This window comes from Phoca vitulina, unplaced genomic scaffold (assembly GCF_004348235.1).
Source record: "Phoca vitulina isolate PV1807 unplaced genomic scaffold, GSC_HSeal_1.0 scaffold14, whole genome shotgun sequence".
NCBI classification, from domain to species: domain Eukaryota; kingdom Metazoa; phylum Chordata; class Mammalia; order Carnivora; family Phocidae; genus Phoca; species Phoca vitulina.
In genome coordinates, this window is record NW_022589717.1 from 31386107 (window position 1) to 31412821 (window position 26715).

At 39.0% G+C, this 26715-nt stretch overlaps 1 protein-coding gene across 2 annotated transcripts; it reads right to left on the minus strand.

Moving 5' to 3' along the window:
- Window positions 1-65: 65 nt before the first annotated feature.
- Window positions 66-26240, minus strand: CTSO (cathepsin O). Of its 2 annotated transcripts, none has more exons than XM_032413061.1 (8): window positions 26068-26240; window positions 17055-17163; window positions 16359-16498; window positions 14283-14450; window positions 12949-13070; window positions 7738-7901; window positions 7071-7163; window positions 66-533 (listed from the first exon to the last, which is right to left on the minus strand). In XM_032413061.1, exons 1-8 carry the CDS (start codon window positions 26200-26202, stop codon window positions 424-426), a joined length of 1041 nt encoding a protein of 346 aa, XP_032268952.1. In that variant the 5' UTR covers window positions 26203-26240; the 3' UTR covers window positions 66-423. The 2 variants fall into 2 exon arrangements, with proteins under 2 accessions (XP_032268952.1, XP_032268953.1); XM_032413062.1 differs by lacking the exon at window positions 66-533 and adding an exon at window positions 2193-4437.
- Window positions 26241-26715: the final 475 nt, after the last annotated feature.

Genomic DNA, 26715 nt, shown 5'->3' on the forward strand with positions numbered 1-26715 from the left:
TGATACTTACCTTAATATAACCATTTAACACAATCATTATCTTGTTTCCTACTTTAATGAGCTTGTAAACTTCAGCTACTTCAAATATTTTACGCAATAAAATGTGTCATTCTGTACAAAGACTTACACAATCAAAAAATTTAAGAAATAATAAGAATTAGTCTATTTTCCATATATTGTTTTGGAAACATTGCTCGTCTTTATTGGGACTCTTGATGACCAATGACAGAAATCTACCTGAAGTTTGCCTAGAAGGGACTTGCTGGACAATTCCACTAGCTCAAACAATTGAGAGGAGCCTGGGGATGGATCCAGTGCATGGAATATTATATTCCTGGAAGACTTTGAGGATCCTTTGTGTCTCATCTCTTCTTTCCTGTAGGTGTTGGCTTTATTCTTCCCTGCTGTAGGCCAGCTCCTTGCTCAGGCGAGGTCCCAGCTTCCAGCAGCTCTGGACCAGAAAGTCAAAGGTGCTCTTCCCTGCTCTGGGAGGCAGTCAATGCAGGATTGAAGTTGGAAAGAGTGATAGTTCCCTCAATTGAAGAATGTTGTTTCCAAAAGAGAGGAGGAGAAAACACACTAAACAGTGATTTACTTCATTTCTAATAACAAGTTATTAGATTCAGAGTTTAGATCAGACAGGAGTTTTATTCTTCTTTTTCTAGATCAGCCAGGATATTGGCAATAGTTACTTAAATTTCTTTTATGAAGGGAATGCAAAATATTAACAAAGGAATCCAAATGCATATCAACCTTGACCTAGGGTGACTATTTATAAGCAAGCAGCAAGTTCTTGATGGAATTGAACTATTCTTTGGTCTCAATTAATTTTTGTCTTACAAGGATCATGTTGTCTAGTTTGTCTCTAGACAAACAATTTCACATAATTGCTTTTACCTATAAGGCCCTTGCGTGTGTGTGTGTGTGTGTGTGTGTGTGTGTGTGTGCACATGTACAGAGTGCCTGATAGTGGCCAAGCTGAAAAATACAGAGACAAGTAACATGGTGGCTAAAGGCAATGGCTTTGAAATCAGCAAATGTGGGAGCAAATTCTGGCACTGCCATTTATTAACTATCCATTCTGGTATCGAGTCCAGGTTAAGCCCCAGGTTACTATCTATATGATGGGGATAAAAATACTTATCTCAAGGGGTGCCTGGGTGGCTCAGTCGGTTAAGCATCTGACTTTGGCTCCGGTCATGATCTCAGGGTCCTGGGATGGAGCCCCATGTCCGGCTCTCTGCTCAGTGAGGAGTCTGCTTCTCCCTCTCCCTCTGCCTTTGCCTCTGCCCCTTCCCCAGCTCGTGCCTCTTTCTGTCTCTCTTTCAAATAAAGAAAAAAAATCTTAAAAAAAATATGTGTCTCAATCTTTGCTCTTCTCATGAGGTAATGAAAAAATATGCTACTAGATGCTCTGTCACAAGATGCCTTGGAATCTTAGAATAAATGCTATTTGTCAAGATTTAGTTTTTTTAACAGACTATGTGATTTGACTTAACTCTTTGTATTTTTATTTCTTGGTGTGACTAAACTAGATAGTTGTAAGTTTTTTTCAAGGGATATATCAGTAATTCTTAATGTAAAAGTCAAAAACAGTTTGTAATGTCAGTTTCTACCCTTGCCCCCATTCGAACTTGCTTCTAGTGCTGATGATCTACTTTAAGTTATAATTCTTAAATAAGTCACAAAGTCTGTGTAAGGTTGCCTAATTTAGTATTCGCTTTGAGATCTTTGTGAAATCACACCCAGGAACATCTTTTATGATTTTTGTCATGACTCCTAATTATTATGTGAAAATTTCATTGCTTTCCCTTTAGCCTCACTGGGTGAACTTCAAGGAGCTCACTATGGCTGGAGCATAGCATATGTCCATATAGAACAGTGGAGATTGAGGCAAAGAAGATAGAAAAGGGGCTTCTTCATGAAAAGTCATTTAAAACAGTTGGCGTATTATCTTTTAGGCATTGGAGAACTCCTGAATGGTTTAAAGCAGGGAAATAACATAATGTTGTCTTACAGAGATGCAAATCCAGGGGACACATAGTAAATGGATTATAATAACATCCATCAGAATCACCTGGAGCACTTATAAAAATAAAGTGTTTCGGGGTGCCTGGGTGGCTCAGTCGGTTGAGTGACCGACTCTTGGTTTCAGCTCAGATCATGATCTCATGAGTCCTGGGATCGAGCTCTGCATTAGGTTCCACACTCAGCAGGGAGTGCTCTCTCTCTCTCAAAAAAATTAAAAATAAAGGGTTTCATAAGGTTTCAAGTGGCTTCTGGTCTGGGGACTATACTTTGAGAACCTCTGTATTAAGGGACATAGGGTTTAGTGACTACTGACTAGTGGAGTTGAGATATAACTGAAGAACATGTATCTAGGAAAGGAGGGTAGAAACAGAGGGAAGGTAGGTGATCAAGTGTTGGGTTACTAAGGTGTAGTTGACCTGATTCAATAACATTTCCTTCACTTTTATTGATTGGGTGATTACATAATGTTGATGCTGTTAATCAAAATAGAGACTCTAGAAGGTGTGAACGTTTTTTTGTTTTGTTTTTTTTCTTTTTTTAGAAGGAGGGAATGGGGGATAATTTTGCAGACATTGAGGTTAAGGTGTCTATGGAGAAAACCAAAAATTGAATATATGGATTTGGAGCTGAGAAAATGCTTACGTGAATATAAGCACATTAACACTGTTCACAAAATGTAGGTCATGCACTTATCAAGAGTCTTCTTCACTCAAAGTCAAACATAGGTTGTTTTATTATAAATGTCGTCAAAATTCAGAACAGCTGAGAGGTATTAATCATTTTCAATTTAAAACAGTCTTTAATATTTGAAAAAGAGTATCAGAAAAGCACTTATATTGTATAGAAATCAGTAGATAAATACAAGCTAGAATGACCAGCACACAGTTCCCTTCTGACATATTTGGATAATTAAAATATTAATCAGAATATCAATATTTTTCTTCCGGGAACATTTGTAAACCTGAGTCAACACGTATTCTTTTGAGATTGCTTCTGGTTGGTGTAAAACAAAGAAATACAGTGTTTTGCTTTTGATTTTCATTTTTCCCTTTCTGATAAAGGGGATGGATAAATAAAAGTCAAAAGTGAGAGGCAAAATGGGATGGCCTCAATTTCTTTAGTGGTTGCTGTTACATTTAAAATTTTGGTTTTGTTAAGATATTCTACATTAGAAAGCAACCATAAGTTTCAGAGAAGAAATGTTTACATATGCAATATTTGATATGCTTTTCTTATATTAATCCACTGAATACTTGTATTTATTACACTTACATTTAATGAGAAGATCAGCTCTTCCGCTCTGAGGTTCTCACACCGCTATACACCCACACATAATGACTTTTGCAAGAGAAAACACTGGCATCAAGAAGCAGAACAGGTAGAAGCCAAAGGGATGCACAAAAACGTGGTTAGTATGGGAGTCTGGGGAAAGTAAGCAGAAAAATGGGAAAACAGACAGCCTGGGAAAGTCAGTTTGGCTGATAGCCCAGATCGATAGGATTGGGCTTTGAAAGAGCTGGTGCCTAGGAATGAGGGGAGGAACAGAAAGGTAAGATCCTGATTTGGTAAATGTTTAGGGGCAAATGGAGCTAAATAAATGGTTATAAAATAGAAATGGAGTGTAAAAACTGAGACTTCTTTAGCCAGGGAAGCCAAACCACCCAGAACATTTAGGAGCGTCACAGTAAAGAACAAGAGAAAGAGAGTGGGAGAATGCATTGCTCCTCAATATAGGGAGAACAAAGGAAGAAATAAGACCCTACTGGGAGCCTATTGACAGTGAAAATTCCCAATCAGTAATTTGTCTCTCAGGCAATGCTACTGGAGTTTTTCCTACCACCTAGTTGCCATATTGGTCCTTTAATTTCAACCGATTTCTCTTAAAAAGTGGTTTTGTCCTTTTGTTTCTTTCTATATGACCTTTCTACTGTTTGAAGAGTAAGCATCTTTTGTGGAGATAAAGCAATTGGAATTTCAAAATCCTTAAGAAATTCCATCTCCGAGGGCTGTGAATATAATTGTGAGAAGCACATGTCATTTTAGGCTGACTATTCTTGTATGTAAGTGTAAGCTAAGGCCAGTGATTATATTCTACGGAGGAAAAGAAATTCTTATCCCCTCTTTAATCCTACTAGAAGTATATCATTAAAGACAAGCAAACAAAAACAACAATCAAACCAGATAAAAGCCTCTTCAATTTGAAGAGATTCTTAAAGTGACCTTCATCCCAGAGTTAAGAAACTGTTCCACAGATCTCTCCCTGGCCATGGAGCTGGTGGCCTAAAGCCGAACAACGCTGAGAATGGAGTTCTTTGCTACATCTCATTATGAACCTTCATTTTTGTCGTTGTCCCTTGATCTGCCCAACATATCACACAAATACAGCAGAAACAGAATCTGCAATACCTAGAGAAAAAGAAATTATTAGCGCTAGTCTATTTGCTTCAAAAAAATAATGTAATGCTTATAGCTATCTGTCAATATAAACATGGCAACTTCAAAAACAGATATTAGAAGAGATGACTAATATTTTTTTCAAGAAACTGCAGAGGCACCTGGGTGGCTCAATCAGTTAAGCAACCGACTCTTGGTTTCGGCTCAAGTCATGATCTCAGGGTTGTAAGATCGAGCCTCGTGTAGTGCTCTATGCTCAGTGCAGGGTCTGCTTGTCCCTCTCCCTCCCCTTTAGCCCCTCCCTGACTTGTGCATGTTCTTTCCCTCTCTATAAAATAAATACAATCTTTTTTTTAAAAGACTTATTATATAAACAGATTAATGTATCTGAAATCTTTTTTTTTTTAAAGATTTTATTTATTTATTTGACAGAGAGAGACACAGCAAGAGAGGGAACACAAGCAGGAGCAGTGGGAGAGGGAGAAGCAGACTTCCTGTGGATCAGGGAGCCCCACGTGGGGCTCAATCCCAGGACCCCGGGACCACGACCTGAGCCGAAGGCAGACGCCTAATGACTGAGCCACCCAGGTGCCCCGAATGTATCTGAAATCTTTATGGCACTCATATACATTGCTTAGAGAAATACAATAATTTATAGGATTGTTTTAAATACAATTTGAAAGTTCAAACTCTTTGATTTGAACTTTAGCAAAATTTAAATAAATCACAAATGTGCTATGCTTTCTTGGCACACAAGATCATAGATCTCAATATCATGGTGAAAGCAACAAATAGTCCATTTGAAGACTGGATTTCATTGTAATTAGCTATGTCTTTAAGATCTCTTGGGGCCATGGGATGCTATCTGTGTTACACCATTGTTCATAAGAGAAATGCGATCATTATCAGGTATGTGACTTTCAGGAAATATTCATTTTCCGGAAGGATGTGGATCCCTGCTTAATTACTAACCAGGCAGGCATGGGGAAGATCCCATTGGAACACAAGTAGAGAGGAGAAATTATTTCAACTCACCCTAGTAGCTGGGGGCTGAAGAAGAGGTGGTGGAGGGAGGATAGAGAGTCATAATGGAGGCAAGTATGAAGGAGCGTCTGAATGATGTTCTTGCAACTCTCTTGCCAGAGCCTTGAAAAAGCCACCCTTCAGCCCAGATCCAAGTACAACCACTTTGACAGTTAGAGATAATTTAGGTTTAGTAGCAGACGTTCAATGAATGGCAGAGGTAATTTATCTGCAAGTTCCAACAATGGAAAAGCCCCCATGATGCTAAAAAGTAGAGGCCTGATTGGTTTGCTAGTGCTCTGGCTAGAAGATTTCTATGATGTTCACTCTCCTTCATAAATAATTTAAGAAAAATATTTTATTGGGGTGATAGAACAGACCACTGATTAACTCTCATGGATCCTACTTTATGGAACCATGGGCCAGTGGTCACTAGATTGAATCAAAATGTAAACTCTCAAACTTTTCCTCTTTTTTTTAAGGTTTTATTTATTTATTTGTCAAAGAGAGAGAGAGAGAGCACGAGCAGGGTGAGGGGCAGAAGGAGAGGGAAAGGTGGATTCCTCGCTGAGTAGGGAGTCCAATGCAGGACTTGATCCCAGTACCCTGAGATCATGACCTGAGCTGAAGGAAGACGCTTAACTGACTGAGCCACCCATGTATCCCAATTCTCGAACTTTTCTATAACTCTTTTTTCTCAGTCTCACTCTCTGGAGGGTTCTACAACATTTAAAAAGTTGTATGTATGTTAGGAATCATTGTAATGAGAAATTAAATGATTGCTTTCAGATGCAATGTAGTTTAGGTCGAACTTGATTCATAAACTGTGCTGATATCCTAGATCAAAAATTTTAGAATATAGGTTTACATATAGGTTTTAGAATACAATTTAAAATACTTAACTAGCTCTTTTAATTTGGTTTGTGGTTAACCAAAAACAAACAGTAAAAAAGCATATTTGGTATTCGCTTCAGTCCCTCAATTCTGGTGTATGTTTTGCTTGAGTCTGTAGGTGACAAGGGGCATATTAAATCAGAAACAATCCAAATGCTCAGATTTTCATACATTTCGATACAAAGAAAAAAGTGATTCTTGATATCCTTGAGCAGGTATTGTGGTGCAAATTAGGAAAAATAAATGAGGGAGGTGTCTGGCTGGCTCAGTCAGTGGAGCATGTAACTCTTGATCTTAGGGTCGTGAGTTCCAGCCCCAGGTTGGGCGTGGAGTGGAGCCTGCTTAAAAAAAATAAATGAAATAAATAAATTTTGGAGATGTTTTTGGAGAATCTCAGCCTCCTAAGTTGAGTATTTACATGGTTTTTGAAATTAACTTTGGTAAAATTAGTACTCTATCTAATCATATTTTGCACATTATATTTGTTTTCACTGCAAGCCCTCTTCCCTTTCAAAATGTGAACATGTGCAATGTGTCTCTTTAAGGAACACTATTTTATTTTTATCAATTGGCTAAAGAATGAAAATTATTACTGTAAAAACGGTCTGAGTACATTGGAAGCAGACTATGGACTTAAATTATAAGCATACAGGTTTATAATTTTAATATTTTCGAAGTGTCTTCCTAGACATTTAGCCTGAAGTTTTAAACATGAATTCATGACTCACCACAAATATTGCCTCCCATTTTAACATGGGCATAGCCATCTAGTCCCCATGAACTTCCCCATGAGTTCCGCACAATCCAATATGGAGTACTTCCTACAAAACATAAGATGGTAACAAACCTTGAAAAATTCGGATTTTGTTGTGAATGCATGTTTATTTCAAATTTAATTCTTGATGAGTATAGCAGCTCTGAGCAAAAGATTAAAAGTGTAATGTGATGCTAACATAAACTGGCTAAGTAAACTTGAGCTGCACTTAGTGTCACACTCCAATTAATGGAAAAATATATATTTGAATTGGGTAGCATGAAATGAAAACATACACACAATTCCAGGGAATTAGGAAAAGGAAAAAAAAAAGAATTTTTAGATATGTATGATAAAATAACAAGCACTTCTTTTCCCCCAACAATTATTCTAAACGTTCCAGGTAGAGAATGCACATTATCTAAACCAAGAATTATCATTATTTTAACAAGGCTGTCCTCAAAATTGACTGGGGGGACCATGACAGGGTATTTATACCTGGAAGTCTACTGAAAAGTTGTAAAGGTCTTAGGAGGACTTAGACATGGAAGGACCAAATTTCAGCATTTTAATGGATGGTGATCATTTGTCAGTCAGAGTTCAAGCTGGAAAGCAAGCAATCAAGTCTTATCAGCACTTACCTATTTTATCAAACCCAGTTATGAGAACTGCATGATTTGCTTCTCCACTAGAGCAATGGTGCTGTATTATTCCTCCCAAATAGTCTTGCCAGCTCACTGCATCTACTACCACTACCAAGGGGCCAAAGGTAAGAAGTGCTTTTGCCATTTCATCTTCTTGGTCACTGCCGAAAGAGGAAATATATGGTTAAGGAGTTGTTTTTAAGGTAGAGATATTTTATAAAAATAACCTATTTAATCTATGTATGGTTAGGAGTAGGTTTGCTTGCAACTACAGAAGACCTTAAAGATGGAAACTAGAAGTCTGAGAGACTGGGTATTCTAGGACGGCTATGGGGCTCCAAGATATCAGGAAACCAGAATCTTTCTATATTCTTTCTCTACCATGTGAGGTTTCCACTGCCAAGGTCAATTAATGGTCCAAGGTGGCTGCTGGAGCTCTCACCATTTAAGACATATTTCAGACTGCAGAAAGAAGAAAGAAGTGCTATGTTCCTGTTGAAAAGACTTCTCAAAAGTAACACACATGCTGTGCATATGTCTATATGGATCTCACAGGCTAGCACTCAGTTACGAGGCTATGTTTAGCTTCAAGGAAGATAGGAAATGGAGTTTTGTAGCTGGCTGGCAAAGTATCCAGCTATAATAGGGGGATTCTTTCAATAAGGAAAGTGAGAAGACTGAATGCATGGAGATATATCTCTGCCATATCATGTGAGAATCAGACACTGACAAACTTATGTGAATGAATGCCAAGTGCAGAAATCAGAGGGAAAGGTTACACAAAAGTGGCAAATGTCATTATACAACAGAAGCAACGTTAAGATGCCAGGGGAACTAGGAAAAGATTGCAAAGTCTGTGAAAGACCCAGTTATTGCTCTCACACATGGTCACCTACTGATAAAGTCTAATGTTACACAACATTCGGCCATCATCGATCTTGGAAGTATGTGATTAAACCATTATTTACCCTTTTAAAGGTCAACCTTATGAGTGAAGGACACTGAAACCAGGTTACTGATATCTCAAGCCATTAAGTTAGCATTTGGTAGTTTATTGCTGCAGCAAACCACGGGTAGATGAGTAGCTCCAAAGAGTAAATAATCTATCATCATAACCTGCTGGGGATCAGTTTCTATCAAGGGGATATTTTGTCCACAGATGGGGAAAAAATTGAGTGCATAAGAGAATTTATTGAGATAGAAACTACATATTCATTCTAAACATTTATTCATATTACCTGTTAATGTGAAGATCTTTTTTGGAAATCTATAAGCAGTCAATTTTAATTTTCCTACTATAATAATAACTTGTATTCATTAAGATTATCCTGAGAGAGGCAAAATTACAAAATTCCTATAAGGCATCATGGTGGGGTATAGGCTTTGAAGTTCTGCATAGCTGGATTCAAACAACAGCTATAGACTGGAGTCATTCCAGCCATACTGGAGTCCAGTGACTCCAGCAAGTGACTGAAGTCACCCACGTCGCAAAATCAACATATTAGGAGAAAATCACAGGTATAAATTTTATAGCATGCCTAACATAAATTACACTCTGCATTTAAAAGAAGTAGCTTCCTTTCCTCATTTCTAAATTACCTAATAAACCAATTTTGTCCAGCATAAGTTTTCGTGTATAATGTATATTTTACTGTATTCTAATTTTTGAATATTTTGTTATCCAAATATGACAAATAGGATTATCTCTGTAAAAGAGTGATACAGGTGTTTCTACCTTTGTAAGATGACAAAAGATATACCGTAAATATATGACATCAAAGGTCCAGGGACAGGGACAGCATGATGGAAAGAGAAAGATCAAGAAGGAAAAATATTTTTTTAGAATGCAAAGGGTAATTAACATTGTAAGATCAAAGAAACAACTGAGTAGTAGTCTCTGCTTTGAGGCAGGACTAAAGAAAGATATCAAAGATATTGGAAAGTATGAAATAGGAGGACATGCCACAGACCAGACCAGCGGGCAAACATTCCATTTAGCCCCAGAACTGACTAGCGTTGTCATCTCTTGTGTTTCAGAAAGATGTTGGCTTTTAGCAAGTTAAAATATACTTTATTTTATTTCCATTATTTCCATTATTAGCCCAATATAGAATTACAATTGACCACCGAGCTGGGGGTTAGCGGTGCCGAACCCCCACACAGTCGAAAATCCGCAAGTAACTTTTGACTTCCCCAAAACTTAATAGTCTACTGTTGACCAAAAGACTGACTGATAAAATAAGCAGTCCATTAACCCATCTTTTGTATGTTATATGTACTTAATACTGTATTCCTACAAAAAATTTAGGGAAAAAGTTATTGTGAAAATCATAAGGAAGAGAAAATACTGCACTGTACTTCTTGGAAAAAACCCCACTTATAAGTGGAATGTACAGTTCAAACTCATGTCATTTGAAGGCCAACTGTACTATCAAAATACATATTGTTGATAATGGATATATTATCAAATCTTTTTCCATATGCTTAATGTGGCCCTATAGTTAGTTTACTAGCTCTGTGACCCTCCCTGAGTCTCAGGAACCTCAGATGTGTCAGGGGCCTGGTCCAGGGCCTGATTACAGCAGTTGCTTGTGGAAAATCTTCCCACATCCTCTGGCCCTTACCATGGTGGTGCAATCAGCCAGGCTTCCAACAAGGAACCCCTAAGCACTTTGCCTGAGGCTCTTCTCTCTTAAAGAGCCAGGAAATCAAGCTCACCCCACACCTCTACCTTAGCAGCACCCTCAACTGACATGGAAGGTAGTAAACATCAATTTGGATGAGATAACTCTAAAATGCCTATTTTACCTTGGTCCCAAAAGCTCCCCAGTAGGATCAGTATCTTCGGTACTAAGTTGCTTAATAAGAAAACCCTGCTTTCCCTGTTCAGTCTCATTTCCCTATTTCCCTACAGTGTTTCCAGGGATCACTGCTCGATCATGATATTCCTTCCTGAATCTGTTCCTGTCTCAGACTTTCATGCCTCAGGTAAGAGTTCATTCCATTCTTTCAGTTGTTCAGGCCAAAAAGTCTGGACCCATCATCCTTGACTCTCTTTTCTTTCATCCCATCCATAAAATCCTTCAATATATTCTGTGGGGCTTTATATTCTAGGAGGGGTATTAACCTATGATGTCTCACGTCTAAGACCATTCTTCTAACACTACTCCAAGGTTATTACCCGATAACCTTTATTACCTTATCTCCTACTAGTCTTGTCCATCTTGGGACTATAGTCCCATTGGCTTCCTCATCGTTCTTTAAATATGCTATACATGTTTCTGTCTCAGAGCCTTTGCACTTATGGCTTCTTCTGCTTGGAACAGTCCTTCCCCAGATGTCTCCATGGTTACATTCCCTCACTTCTCCAGGTGTTTGTTCAAAAGTCATCTTCTCAAGGAGCCCCCCACCCTGCCACCCTTTTTAAGACTGTATACTCCCCTGATGTTTCCTCTTCCTCCCACTGTTTTACTTAATTCTCTGTAGAAATGATTACATCCAACATTCTGTACATATTTTTATTTGTTTTCTTTACTGCCTGTCTCTATCATTAAAATACAGTCAGGGTTTTTTGTCTGTTTTGTTCACTGCTGAGTCCCCCCAGAACCTGAAACAATGTTCAACACATATTTAAATGAATGAGCAAATCAATGAAAGATCTTCTTGCGGAGTCTAACACAATTAGTATTGTATTATCAGAATGTTTACGTTCAGTGTAAACATAGAGATTTTTTTATAGGGACCTCTTTCTTCTTAACCAAAGGGTAAGATAAATCATGCTTCAGGTCCAATGCCAGTAACTTTTACATTCTCTCTCTCTCCCTCCCTCTGTCTAATTCAGACTCATGCCTAGTCTTCTTTTGTGTCTCCTTATTTTTTTTTTGTCATTTTGCTACTCATGATGAGGGATTCCCTGAAGATTTTAAGTGACATTTTGTGGGTTTTTTTTTTTTTTTTAATTTTTTAAGTGACATTTTGAAAATCTAGTCCTTCTTGTTCACATGTTTCACTCATACTTGCAAGGAACTGACAGCTTATAGAGACACATTTCCTCATTTTTGAAAATGTGTTTCCCTCAAAAAAGGTGTGGAAGAATGCATCAGTGACTCTGCACATTCTATTACAGATTCTGTGTAGGCCTGCCATCTGTGGAATCAAGGCTCTCTGGTGTGTGGTTCCTAGGGTCACCCCGAGAGCCCTTGTTGTAGACAGAGGCTGTGCTGACAATCTGCAGGCCTCTGATACACGTATGCTTATTTAGACGGGTTCCATTTTGTTCAATCATCTAATTTCACCCTTGATTTCCTTCAGATCTCATGGGTTGGCACCATCTGGATCAAGAGATTCTTTTATATTCAGTATCAGTATGTTTTAGGGTGGTCTGTCACCTCAGCTGAATATAATTTGCTTTCTGCTTTCTCTGTTTCAAAAGACTGTGCAAAGATCCCTTCATATTTTTTTAAATGAAAAAAGGAGTTATTGGAATCTTCTGTTGTCCTATTATGCCTGAACACCTATTTTGCACTATATCAAATGGTTATAATGGTTTTCTAGCTGGCTTTTAGCTTTCCATGCATTTTTAAAGCATTTTTTAAATGACTGTTTGCACCTGAACCTATCCGAAGTCATCTTGCCCTTCAACTTCCAACACAAGTCCCTTTCCTCAGCCTGTCCTTATCTAACCTTGCATGCCCATCATGCCCGTAGTGTGTACCACAAAATCCACCTCCATTAATATCCTCTTACTTGCTTCTAACACGAAAGTTTCAGTTTATGCTTTTCTCATAGTTGATGCCTTAAAAAAATGCAAGTGTGTTAAAAAAAATACTTCTTGGTAAGCAGGCTGCTTGATATTAACTGGAGAGTCTATACAAAGTAATTTTGGATCAATTCAACAGTGAGACTAAAATATACAAATGACAATTATGACAACTCACTTAGTTAAAAGGAAGGTGGTAAGTATAAATTATACCTTAAACTGGATTTACATGTGTTTATTCTATTATAAACACAAATGGCAAAATAAGTAGATTATATTTAAGAAACAACATCCATAGATAGCTCTCCATTAGTCTCTCTAGCAAAAAGTAGGTCTTAAGACAATTACAAGTATGCAGTGACGCCTTCAATCCAGTTATTAATTCTGAAGAGTCAACATATCAGAGATTAAGAAATACAGAGAGAGACACAATAGAGTAAGACAATTACCTGAAGTCATATGCAGAATAACCTTTGATGGAGAATCCAGACTGCGAATCAGAAAAGTAATGGCACAGACCATTCTGTGCTTTAAATGGGTACTCTGAATCTCTCACCAGTTTTACTTGTGTCTAAAAGAAAACAATCATCCAAAGTGTTCTCTATTTAAAATGCAGTTGTTTTAGAGATCAAATAGAACTTACTACAATATGTCCAAATAAGGTTCAACTTGGCCACATCCTCATCATGTGGATGTTCTTTAGGTTATTAAGATCTTAATTTCAATCTTCAGGTGTTTGTTATGAACATGCTAAGTAACTAAACTCAGTATCTTTCTCTTTTACTCTTGTTTTTCCTCTATCTTCCTTCCTTAGAACCTCCTTCCATTTGATCATAGTCTTATCGTCTTTTCTCCTGAGGTTGCAATAGGGCAACTCATTTTCCTTCCAGAGCTTCTGGTTCTGTCAGCAAGTCTTTGAGACTCATGCAGCATAAGCGATGGCCAGATCAAGCCCTCTTTCCTCCCACGTCTCTCGTGCCATACATCTAGCATATGTCACATATTTTTTAGTTGTCGATAGACAAGCCTCCTTTTCTGATTCTGGGCTTATAGAAGCCAAGGGACCCACAATTCACTGTTGCCCCTGACGTGCACAGAGAAGTTTCTGGCATGTAGTAACTCAAAATATGGCAAATGAACAAGGAAAGGCTATTCCAGTTTGGGAAATTCCAGCTTGACAACTTTAACAAAACATAGCAACATCCTCATTGGTTGGCTTCATGCAGTTGGTCCTGGATACAGGACAACCTCAGAGTCTTCTAAGAAACAGAAGACATGGTGGTGTATTGCATAAAGCCCTCCGGTGAGAGGCAGAAGACTTAAGACACAGTCCTGGCTCAGCTCCTGATTTGGCAACACGATCTCACCCCTCAGGTCTCATTTATTCACCTACGTAAGGAGTTACTAAATGTGCTGATTTCTATTGTCCCTTATAATTGCAATATTCAAAAATCCTATGGAAATAAGTAATCACATGCTCTCATCTTTCTGGGACATTATGTGATCTGTATCTATGAAAAAAAAAAAAAGCATTTACCTATTAAGAAATGCTAAGAAAGAAACATACATATTTTTCTGAAAACAAATCCAGGCAAGATTTTTCACACTTTGATCTTTCAATAGCTGACTTGCCTGAAAGCCATTCATTTTTAAACCTTTTGATTCATTCAGGCTTTGGTCATCTAAACTTAAAAACATTCCTTGGTATGTGAGAGTAAACTGATTAAATTCTGAAATAAATGAAAGAGGAAACAAAGAGTTTAAAGGCTGAGAGACTAGTCACCTTATTCAACCAGTTCAAAGCATTGAGAGTGGAACCTCCCCGGCAGCCGTAATTATTATATGAACAGTCAATGACCTGCTGTACACTTAGGTCTTCCAGAGGCTTCCCTTTTATTGCATATGCAGATTCCACAGCACTCACCACGCTGAAGGCCCAGCATCCTCCACACTGTTTAAAAATAGAAATAGCCTTGTATTTAGTATCAAATAATGTTCAAACCAAGTTTGCCCACATCTCTAAATATCACAAGTTATCAAGTCAAGTAAAGTGAGCAGGATCTGGGGGCCTACAAAATATTAATGCCCATCCTAGAGGTTTTCAAATTGACAAAAGAAAAGAAAACCAAAATTCTCTCTTAAGCACCCAAATATAATTATTAAAGATAAACTGGCAATCACCATTGTAAACTAGAAATGCAATATAAAAGCGAATTTTAGAGATTGAGAGAACACCTGGATGGTCTTGTAAAGACTAATCAGTTCATTGAACATGACTTCTGTTTCTAGGAAGTGTGCCAACTCCCACCCATTCTTCAATCCCTCTTGTTTCTCTCCTGACACTCGACCTCTATGGCATCCACCATCTCCACCTCAAGGGGCAGAGGCAGTGATGAGGTCACGTGGGGTGAGGATATACGTCATCCATGTTGTACTCATTATTTGATGGACACAGGAGCTGAATGAATTACTTTTTAGGCTGTCAAGGGGCCAGTATGGGCATATCACAGATACACATAATATATCATAATGATCAAAACCCATACTGGTCATTGCTCATTCAAATATTGGCTGACAATCTTCCTGATTCTGAATCTATTAACTTGATTTTATTGGACAAACTGGAATGAAAAGAATAAAAGGGTTGGTCCTGAAAAAAAAGGGAGAAGATGGAGGAAATGAAATTAAGGACCATGCACAAGGAAGAAGGATCCATAGGAAAGGCAGAGGTAAGAGTAAGATCTGAAGTTGGGCAGAACTGACTTCATCACGGGACATGTGTTATAGAGTTAGGCAAAGAAAGGAGAAGAACAATTGGTTGACTCTGTGGGGTCATGTTGAGCAACTTTATGGCTTTAAGGGTCTTATTATGTCTATATCTCCAGTGCCTATGGCATAGGAAAATAGGCACTAAGGAACTCTATTTCAGGGTCTCCACCCTTTGAGAAAAGTGACTACAGGTTCCTGACACCATACCTCTAGCTAGCATTAGTTTACCTTCCCATAGCTCCTCCAGGAAGGCAGTTTCTGCTCAAAAATATTTCTCCCATATATTCCTTTAACTCAAGATTACTAATTAAATTGTATTCCTTTAATACAAAATTGACACTTTTTGGGAGGATTCTGTTTCTGACTAGTTCACTCTTCATTATGAATTCAATAGTAAAGCAAATGATTTGGTGGTAAAACTTAAATCATAACAAAAGATATATTTAAAAAAACAACAGACGTATAATCTGAGAAGAAGGAAAGGATCATCCTAACTAGACAGTGACTGAGAAATTGCTTGGTCTAAAACACTATACATGGGGAGGCTGAATGACCTGGTGAGGTTTCCAATGCAGATAAATTGAGACTATATCCCTGTGGTTAGGGGGTCGATTTTCCCTGGTCAGCTGACATTCCCTATGTCAATGGGGGTGCAGAGGGGTACGTTTATCTTTAAAATAAAAGTCGGCCTTGGGGCACCTGGGTGGCTCAGTCGGTTAAGCGTCTGCCTTCGGCTCAGGTCATGATCCCAGGGTCCTGGGATCAAGCCCCACATCGGGCTCCCTGCTCAGCGGGAAGCCTGCTTCTCCCTCCCTCTACTCATGTGCTCTCACTTGCGCTCTCTCTCCCTCTCCCTCTCAAATAAATAAAATCTATATATAAAAAAAAAAAGTGTCAGCCTTGACATCTGCCTCTCATTTCACCAGAGTTTCTCCCTTCATTGTCATTTCTGGATAATCGGAGTGTGATTTTACCCAGAGAAATGATGGCTTCCATTACAAGTTTGATTGAACTGGACCTCAAAGGTGACTTCCCATGCATGCTAAGATGACTCTAAAAAGAACAACAACAAAACAACCCTAAAACTCACAGTCTGCTGGTTCCTCACTTGGGTTACAACACACTTGTCCCGCCAGTCAAATCTTAATGGTAAAGACACATTGGGTACGGATGTTTGCACCTCTGCTGGGTATCTGGGCAATCTGGAAGATTTGCTTCTCAAATAAATAGCTGAATAGAAACAGGAAATGAAAAGACAGACAACATTATGTTATAGGGAAGGTCCCCTGGGATTTTTTTTGGAGGAATTTTTCAAACACAAACAGTAGCTTTCTAGTAGAGCCTGTGATTTTCCTTTATGCTTTTTCATAACTTGAAATGGACTCACTGAAAGCTAAAGAATTCCTACAACAGGACTGGAGCTGCCACATAAAATGACTGGTCTGATAGAACTTGGTTAGTGATAAAAATGAGTATAATTGACATCATTAGCTTTATCATAACGCATAGAACTATGGATGTCTAGAATAGAAATAGCACTAAAAAATGCAGAAGGGATGAAACACTGGCCCTTACAGCCACATGGAAACATCTATAATGATAACATTTAGATCTTAAGCAACAATTAGAAGACAGTAGGCAGGAATTTGCATGCTTGACATTCAGTATTTAATAAATGTTAATTATGACTCAATTTACTAGATTCACAATTAAACAGTTCCTCAAAAATTAAGGAAACTAATCAAAATCAGGAAACCAAACAACTAGGAGCACAATCACACTGTACCTTTAAACTCTTCCGGAAACAAATAAGAAAATTGATTTATTCCATAGACGGCACTGGAGTTTTCACGAGGGAATACAGAATTCAAGTATTGATGTCTATTAAGGCTTTCCTAAAAGAAGAAAAAAATTAATTTACATCACCCATGTTAACTTTGCCGAGCAATGTATGTGTAACTGACTTGGGCACATTTTTCAGGTATTAGAAGCAAAGCTTGATTTATTTTTTGCAGACCACAACGAAAGATTGCATAAGACCTCCAGATCAGAGTTATAGACATTTGTATGAAAACTACCATCTGATTTCAGGTTTTTTTTTTTTTTTTGATGTAGTGTTCCATGATTCATTGTTTGCGTATAACACCCAGTGCTCCATGCAGAACGTGCCCTCTTTAATACCCATCACCAGGCTAACCCATCCCCCCACCCCCTCCCCTCTAGAACCCTCAGTTTGTTTCTCAGAGTCCATGGTCTCTCATGGTTCATCGCCCCCTCCGATTTCCCCCCTTTTATTCTTCCCTTCCTGCTATCTTCTTTTTTTTTTTTCTTTTAACATATAATGTATTATTTGTTTCAGAGGTACAGGTTTGTGATTCAACAGTCTTACACAATTCACAGCGCTCACCATAGCACATACCCTCCCCAATGTCTATCACCTAGCCACCCCATCCCTCCCACCCCCCACCACTCCAACAACCCTCAGTTTGTTTCCTGAGATTAAGAATTCCTCATATCAGTGAGGTCATATGATTGAGACTGGGAAAGGTATGTCTTATCCATTTATAATTCCTCTTCACTAAGCATGTTGAAAGCACTAAATACGTGATTGTTTAATGCAGTGGAAAAAATAAAATGAATTGCAAATAAACACTAGATACTAGTGGAAACTGTCACCAATAGACACTCATTAGATTAAAAAATTATGGATTTGGAAAGCGTGTCTGTATCTTTGTATTTCCCAGCACTATGTAACAAAACATGAAAAAAGAAATCAGTAAATAATAAATAAACATGATTCTATTCGAGCTTTACAAATCTCTCCATCTCAGGTAAAAAGGTTTTGTGAGAGCTGTGCAGTCCTGGAAATGTTCCAGGAAGATAGATTGGCTTGTCTATCTGGAGGGAAAATATGACCATTATTTACAGATTCCTCAGCTCTGAATTTTGTGATAATTTATCTTAAGCTTGTCTTTTGTGACAACATGCCTCAATTTCCTAATGCTAACCAACTGTGTAGGATAAATAAAGCTTCAGGGGACTACCATTTGGTAAGTTTCCAAGTCTAGCTCTTATATATTTGTTTATGCATTTACGTGTTTATTGTGTGTCTATCTCATAAACCTCTAAGTAAAATGAGGGCAAGACCTGCCTGTCTTGTTCATCACTGTATTCCCCACACTGAGCACATGCCTGCCACATAATGGATGCTTAATTAACGTTTCTTGTTGAGTAAATACACAAATGACATTTTACATACCTCGTGCCCTTAAGAACTTTAGCCTGTTTATTTTTAAGCAAATTATTACTGGAACTTATCATAATCTTACTATTTCCTTATTGACTATGCCTGTTTATTAATGAAATAATAAACAGTTGTTAAGTAAATTTTAGGTACTTAAAAATAATCTTGATAAAGCAGAGTTCTGAATATAATTTAGAAAGGAGATGTATAAATATAAAAATAGAACAGAAATACAAAACAAGTATCTATATTCCATGTGACAAACATGAACCAGAGACTGCTAGCTGCTAAGGAATTTAAAATTCATTCATTTTATAAGTATTGGTTGAACATCTTTGTGGGCTAGAGTAACCAGGGAAGGCATCGAGAATGTAGGGCACTAAGAATGCATAGGAGAGCATGTGTTAGCCTTGAGAATGGGAGCTTGTTTGCTGCATGCTGAATTAAGACAACTACACAAGAGAGGCCACGGTTCCCACAGGCCGCATCTAGCCAATGACTGAGCCCTGATGCTGACCTGTTTTAGGGAAACATGGGACTCCCCTGAAAGCTGGCTGATGATTAATGAGTCCCTGATGGTTTCTCTGACCCTTCCTTTGGCTGCACAGCAGCCTACAGCACTTCCTCCAATTTTTCTTCCCTCTCTCCTTCACTCAGAGTCAGAGTTGCTGTGCAATCGGATAGCTCTCCCTGACCCTCTCCCCATTTCTCTCAGTCATTGGTCTCGTGATAAAGAAATGAAAAAAAAGATAAAACACAAATTATCAATATCAAGAATGAGAAAAGGGCCATCACTACGATGCTTCAGTCATTAGAAGAATAATATTTTGAAACTGGTAAGCCAGTAAGTTTTATGAATGTATGTATGAAATGGACAAACTCTTTGGACATCACCAATTGCAAAAGCTGAATGTAAGAGAAATAGAAAACTCTAAGCCCAGATATCTTGTTTGGTGAATTCTACACAATTAAAAAAGAAATAATACCAATCTTATACACATTCTTTGAGAAAATAAAAGAGAAGGGAACGCTTTGCAACTTATTTTATTTGTTTGTTTATTTATTTATTTAATTAATTTATTTGAGATACAGTGAGTGAGGGAGAGAGAGCATGAGCGGGGAGAGGCAGAGGGAGAGGGAGAAGCAGGCTCCTCGCTGAGCGGGTAGCCTGACGCGGGGCTCGATCCCAGAACCCTGGGACATGACCTGAGCAGAAGGCAGACGCTTAATAGCCTGAGCCACCCAGGCACCCCTGCAACTTATTTTATAAGGCCAGTATTACCCTGATTACAAACCAGACAAAGACATCTCAAGAAAATAGAACAACGCACCAATAGCCCTCATGGCTATAGATGCAAAATCCTTTAGAAAATATTGGCAAATTAAATCCAACAATATTTAAAGATTTTATTTACTTATTTGACAAAGTGAGAGATAGCGAGAGCAGGAACACAAGCAGGGGGAGTGGGAGAGGGAGAAGCAGGCTTCCCGCCGAGCAGGGAGCCCGATGTGGGACTCGATCCCAGGACCCCGGGATCATGACCCGAGCCGAAGGCAGACGCTTAATGACTGAGCCACCCAGGCACCCAAATCCAACAATATTTAAAAAGGACAATGCATCATGACCAAGTGAGGTTCATTAAAAAATGCAACTCTGGTTTAGCATTTGAAAAGCACTCAGCATAATATACCATATTAATGGAATTTTTTTAAAAGGAAGGAAAATCATACATTTTCAGTTGATCCAGAAAATGCCCTTGACATAATTCAAAATCTTTTCGTGATAAAAGTCCTCAGCAAACAGTGCATGAGAGCAAATTTCTTGGACGTGATTGAGGGAATCTACGAAACACCTATATCAACCAGAGGCCAACTTCTAAGGGAATCCCATTTGTGAATTTTATATGTCGTTCCAGTGCAAGGATTCTTGTCATTTCATGGCTGTCCACAGCCCACACTAAGGCTATCTGGTATTTACAACGTGCCTTCTTGCCAAAAGCAAAGACCTCTAAACCTCTAAACCCCAAAGTGCTCATCCCCCCTTTTTGATTTTGTAAGACCACTAAAAATATTAAAAGTACTTACCCTGAGAATTCTGAACAAAGCATAATTCTCTTAAACACTTATATACACACACAGTAGATTTCTCTAATCTCTTCTCAGTTTTGCAACAAATGTCTTAACCACACTGCCGTGCAATCTTTGGCTATATACTCAACCTCTTTGGTCTTTATTTTCTTCATTGACAAGTTGGGTAATTCTGACCCAGCAGAGTGTAAGGATTAAATAAGAGAATGTTCGGAAAACACACATTACAGCGTCTAACAGAAAAATGTTAAATTAAATACTCCCATGCTGTATCCTTTTTTTCCCTTTAAACACAGAACATTTGGATATAGAAAATGCCATTCAAAGATTATGCTTTCAGGTTTTCTTGGATTAATGTGGAGCTAATCTTTCCCACGGAATTAGAAATGACCAATTATTGATTGAAAGAAACAGATAGCTTTCACAGTAAGATAATATTATCAGTATACCCAAGAGTATTTGTTCTCCTATTTGCTCTAACAGTAGGACACAGATCAAGTCCACCTAACAGAGTTTCAAATCACTTAAATTTTAAAAAGCCCTATATTTCATTTCTGGAAATGATTACTCTTTCAAGTGACTTTTCTGGTCTACTTCGATTCCTTCTGTGAGAGCAGATTTCACAGAAGCATCACAAACTGTGAGTCTATTGGGCTTCCGTGCCTCCTCATGCTAACAACCTCTGTCATAGAATCAATCCCAGGTAAAGGACCAATTACCACATATTCTTTTTTTTTTTTTTAAAGATTTTATTTATTTATTTGAGAGAGAGAATGAGAGACAGAGAGCACAAGAGGGGGGAGGGTCAGAGGGAGAAGCAGACCCCCCGCCGAGCCGGGAGCCCGATGCGGGACTCGATCCTGGGACTCCAGGATCATGACCTGAGCCACCCAGGCGCCCTACCACATATTCTTAACATAAGGCAATGGAGTAGATCATAAGGGTATAATAGCATAGTAGACTATACGTACGGTAGCGTCAACGGGCCTAAAGCCATATAAAATATTAAAATGAAAGACCTGAGCCTTAAGGTCACTTATGAAAGAAGAGAGTAAAGTTCTGAGGAGTATACAGGACCTATTGTTAGTAGTTTTGAAAGGTGCAGAAGTGTGAAAAACAGACGGGTCATAGGATGGTGATCTATTTTGTGCTTACTGTGTGGTGTGTGCTCCCTTATAATGAATCCATGCTTTGGCGGGATGAGCTGTACACTGAAATTACTACAGAAGCAAAAGGTGCTTTGTGAGACCGCCTTTTGTTTAGCACGCCAAACTCATTCTCACTGCTGTTATTTAGACTTTTCTCTTAACAGCCCTCACTTGTAGATTCTGAGGTTTGGTGTAGGACAAATCACACATTCTACATATGGATTTAAAATGTTCTCCTTGCTGGTGCTTTTGTTTCTGGAAGTTGCAGTAAGTCCAGGGATGAGCCAAAAGGTAAAATGTTTGTATGCAGTGCTGGAGCATTGCAGAGAATTTCTCTCAAGACTCGGGAGCTGTAAATCTTACATCAGTGAATCTCAGCTGAGGCAATCTCCTCCTTCCTCCTCTTCTCTCCCAAGGATTTTTGGCATTGTCTGGAGACATTTTTGATAGTGACTACTGGCACCTAGTGGGTAAAGGCCAAGGACACTGCTAATCATACTGCAAGGCCCAGGACAACTCCCCACAACAAATAATTATCCGTTCCAAAATGTCAACAGTGCAGCTGTTGAGAAGGCCTCTACTAGAATAATAAAAACATACACTTTTATAAATTACTGCTTTACAAAAGTTACCTACACAAAGGATTTTTTTTTTTCACAAAGGATTTTTTATATGTTGTGCTGACATCTGTGTAAAAATAATATGCGTGCATATTTATCATGCAAAGTAAAATAAAAAGAAATATGTAGTCATTTATATTTGTGTTTGTGCATGCACATAAAGACTGAATTAAAAAGATACTCTTTTGAGAATTGGTTGGAGCAATTATTTTTCTAGCGTATTAGTCTTCACATTTTTCTGTTTGTTCACTGAAAAATGGATTATAGTACAATGTTTAAATATACAATATCCCTTTAATAGGTTATAATTTCCTAGAAGTTGGTACATGTCTTATTCCCCACTGAATCAGAAAACCCAGACCAGCTCCTTACACGTAGTAAATATCAAAATATTGGATAGATGGATGGACAGATGGACAAATGAATGAATAAATTCTGATCCAAGATTTCAAGTTTCTGATATGTTTTCATTTTGGCAATGCATGCATTAAGCTAGAACCATTGAAAATGGTCACTTGAACAACAGTATCTTACATCAAATTCACCTGTCTATGTTAGGTAGAAAATGTGGTTTAAAGCATTCTTGCATAGAGTTCATTTGCAGAAGACAATCCAGATTTCAAGGGGCTGATTATGGCAAATATCTGTGACTTATTAGTTAGGATCATTCATTGTAAAATCTTCTATTTATACATAAACTACTATTTTCTATTTATACACAAACAACACGCTTAACAATTATATATAATTTTATCTTAACAATGTAGCATATATCATTTTATGGCAAGAATTTTTAAGGTGAAGATTCTGAAATTTTATGCACAAGTCACATTTGTATTGGCATATAAACATTATTCTGAAGTGAGTACATACGGGTTTTATTAGTTCCACTATTGGGTCTGTGACTTCTCGAAGGCATAAGAATACGAACTATCCTGTGGTGAAATAATGAGTATCAGTAAATACCAGTGCATTTAATATTTAAGAAATATTCCTAGGAACTTATGAAAATACATAAGGCAGGGATGACAAGACCCTTTCACCATTCTCTGAACCGACCACTGCGAAAGACATTACTAATCAATTAGACACTTTCTCCAACTGTCTCCAACCGCAATCCCCTGAATACTTTCCAATGCCATATTTCAGGCCGCAACTATTAGTCAATCAGTTTGCAAACACATGAGACCTATTTGCTATCCCTAAATAAGAAACAAAGATCCAAAGACTACAGCTCTTGGTCCTCAGGATTTCTTTACCTTTTACGCCATCTATAGATTCGGGCCCAATACAGAGTGTTTTATGATTCTATTTTATTTTTCAAGCTTTATTTTTTTTTGTTTAAAAGATTTATTTATTCATTTGAGAGAGAGAGAGAGAGTGGGGTAGGGGCAGAGGGAGAGGGAAAGAATCTCCAGCAGACTCCCCACTGAGCGCAGACTCCCCATGAGAAGCTGGATCCCACAATCCTGAGATCATGATCTGAGCTGAAACCAAGAGTCGGAAGCTCAACCAACTGAGCCACCCATGAGTGCCCCTGTTTTTTAAAAAACTTTAACTTCATGGTGAAGCAAGTACATTTCCTAAATTCTGCACATAATTTACGTAATGGGTAAACAGTGGGGCATCTCAGCCAATTCTTAACTTGACATCATCTTATAGAAGTAAAGCATTGTAGAGTTATACTGAGTTTTAGTTATCACATACTTTAATCCATCCTGCTAGGCCAGAAGAATTCTTCCAAATGCTCACGGGTACCAAGGAAGCAAGGCCTTTTCTATCTTTGCCTGTGTCCAGCCCTCTAGTCCAGGTCCAGACATCTAGATTCTAACACCAAGAGGTGCTCCCACTTTCCAGCAATGTGTTTTGAAGTCTAAACCTTTCATTTCTGGGCATCCACTTCATGAAGTAAACTCCTACTAGAAGCAATTGCTTTGAAAACTTTTCCAGGCTTTTTTGACTGAAGGTTTTTAAATGTACTAAAAATCTTCACAACTGTCCTCCTCCACTTAAACTTTCCATCTCCTGTCATGGATCCTTGTATTTTTCCTGAGAAGAGCTGCATTTTGTAGACATTCGTCTCCTGGGTACAGTCTCTTCACAGGACCAATACGAGTAACTATGTAAGTAAAAATATATACTTATAAATCATATAAATTATATGTTAAAAATACATTTATTACTAGAGCCTCCTTGTGCCTCCAATCCTCCAACATGATTTTCTTGAGGACAGCAGTGAGTTTATTTATTCAGCCAATGAATATATTATCAGTATAGATGAGATTGACTATTTTCTCTCTAAAGGGTTTGGGTCACCACCATTGGCAACCAAGCTCAGGACAGGCGTAGAATACAGGACAGAAAGTTTGTTCTCAAGCAATTGTACCAGTGCTTCTGGTTTTAAAAGCGAGAATGTAACTCAAGAGCAATAACACAGAGACAAAAGTACACATCTTGGTGTGGGCAAAAAACAAGAGTGGGCAGAATCAGGCAAGGCTGGGATTTCCTAAACACTGGAATTTTCTGGGGCAGAGAGGAGGAGCAGAAAAGAATACAGCTATAGAATTCCAGGAGAAATCCCAAGACTATACCAGGAAAAAACTAAATATAATTCCAACAAGCAGTATTACTAAAGTCTTACTTACTTTTTATTTAGAATGAATCAGTTTTCTTTTATAATAAAATGATATCTTTCATGATTAAAAAAATTGTTAAATGGTATCAGACATATAAAACAGTGTGAGGCAGACTCTAAATCGGTATCTCTAGGTTACAGAAAAAAGCCTATTTATACTCAGCTTACTAGGTCCATTCCAGGTTTAAGGCTGGGGTAAAATCTAAGCTTGCTTGCTTGCTTGCTTGCTTGCTTGCTTGCTTTCTTTATTTATTTGACAGAGAGAGACACAGCGAGAGAGGGAACACAAGCAAGGGGAGTAGGAGAGGGAGAAGCAGGCTTCCCGCTGAGCAGGGCGCCCGATGCGGGGCTCGATCCCAGGACGCTGGGATCATGACCTGAGCCGAAGGCAGACGCTTAACGACTAAACATTATTATGCAGACTTTTGAAAATAATGTGAAAAGGAAATGAAATGCTTCCCTTTTTTCAAAATCCATCTCCACCAAGTCAAGAAAAATTTGAAGGTTCCCGCACTAGTTGAAGGAGGCCCAGTTCAGGAAAATCCCAAATGGGCAGGGCTCTGAGCTCTCTAAAAGCAAGCTCTTTGTTTAGAACCTTCTGATCACAGGGGGTCACCAGCGCCCCCCTGCGGAAGAAAAAAACCCGACAGGCTTCTTCCGCCTTGCTCAGGTTCCCCTAACTTTGAAAAGGAACCGCTTTGGAAGGCCGTGAGAATCGTCCAGGGCACTGCTAAAAGGGGTGCTTCTTCCAATCGAGAATACTTTGAACATATCCATTGATTACTCTGGGCTCATCCTATAGATCCACAGCGACAAATCTTCCCTGGAACATCCAATCTCTTGGTTAGCCCAGACAAGGGAGAGCGGCCACGTGGGGAACGGAGGGAAGAGTTGGCTTGCGAACTTCTCCGAAAGCCCAAAGCCGTCACCGAACCGCGGGCTGGGTGACCACCAGGAGGGGCGGCTCTCAGTGCCGCCTCCCCCCCACCCCCCGCCGCCCCAGCCCAGACCCGGGACGGGAAGGGAGACCAGGAAACAGACACAGGGCGGCGCGCGCTCGGTACCCGGAAGGCGGATGCCTGTCGCTCGCGGCTCCGCGGCTCTGTCGCCGTGAAGGTGGCGCGGGGGTCCGCGGAGCGGCCGCCGCCGCCGAAACAGCAGCAAAGCAGCCAGAGCGGCCGCAGCGCCCGCAGCTCCATCTCCGCGGCCCGCGGCCCCCCGCCGCCAGCTCCCGCCGGGTTTCTCTTTCGATTCCTCGGCTCCTCCCCATCCCGGGTTTGCGGGGTGGGAGCAGCTGAGCTGGGTGCACGGTGCTGAGGACTCGGCCGCTCCTTTAGTCCCCAACGCTCTGTACCTGGGAATCCGATTAGCTGGGAACGGTGGCGGTTTCGCTGGTGTTTTGTGGCAGCTTTAGGCACATGACCCTGTGCTTTCTGGTTTCATCTCCCAGCTGTTAGAGGAAAGCCTGAGAGTCATTCCTTAGGCAACACGCGAGAATGCAGACTATTGTGTCACCTGCGCTTCGAGAATGAAGTCCTTTATTTTTCTTCCTTTTATCTCAAACTGAAAGGTTCAGGCAGTATTTGAATATTACTTGGCCTTATTTCTGTTGTTCCTGCTGCGATCGATGGTCTCTAACATTTAGGACCTAATTCTAAAATGTTAGCGAATTTACACAAAAGCATTCATTCGTTTAGCAGATGTTTATAAAA

Coding starts and splice junctions, on each gene's coding strand:
- CTSO (XM_032413061.1), bottom strand. CDS start 26,202: ATGGAGCTGCGGGCGCTGCGGCCGCTCTGGCTGCTTTGCTGCTGTTTC. Junction 17,164..26,067: donor GACAGGCATCCGCCTTCCGG/GTACCGAGCGCG, acceptor TTCTTCTTTTAG/GAAAGCCTTAATAGACATCA. Junction 7,902..12,948: donor TATTCTGCATATGACTTCAG/GTAATTGTCTTA, acceptor CTCTTTCGGCAG/TGACCAAGAAGATGAAATGG.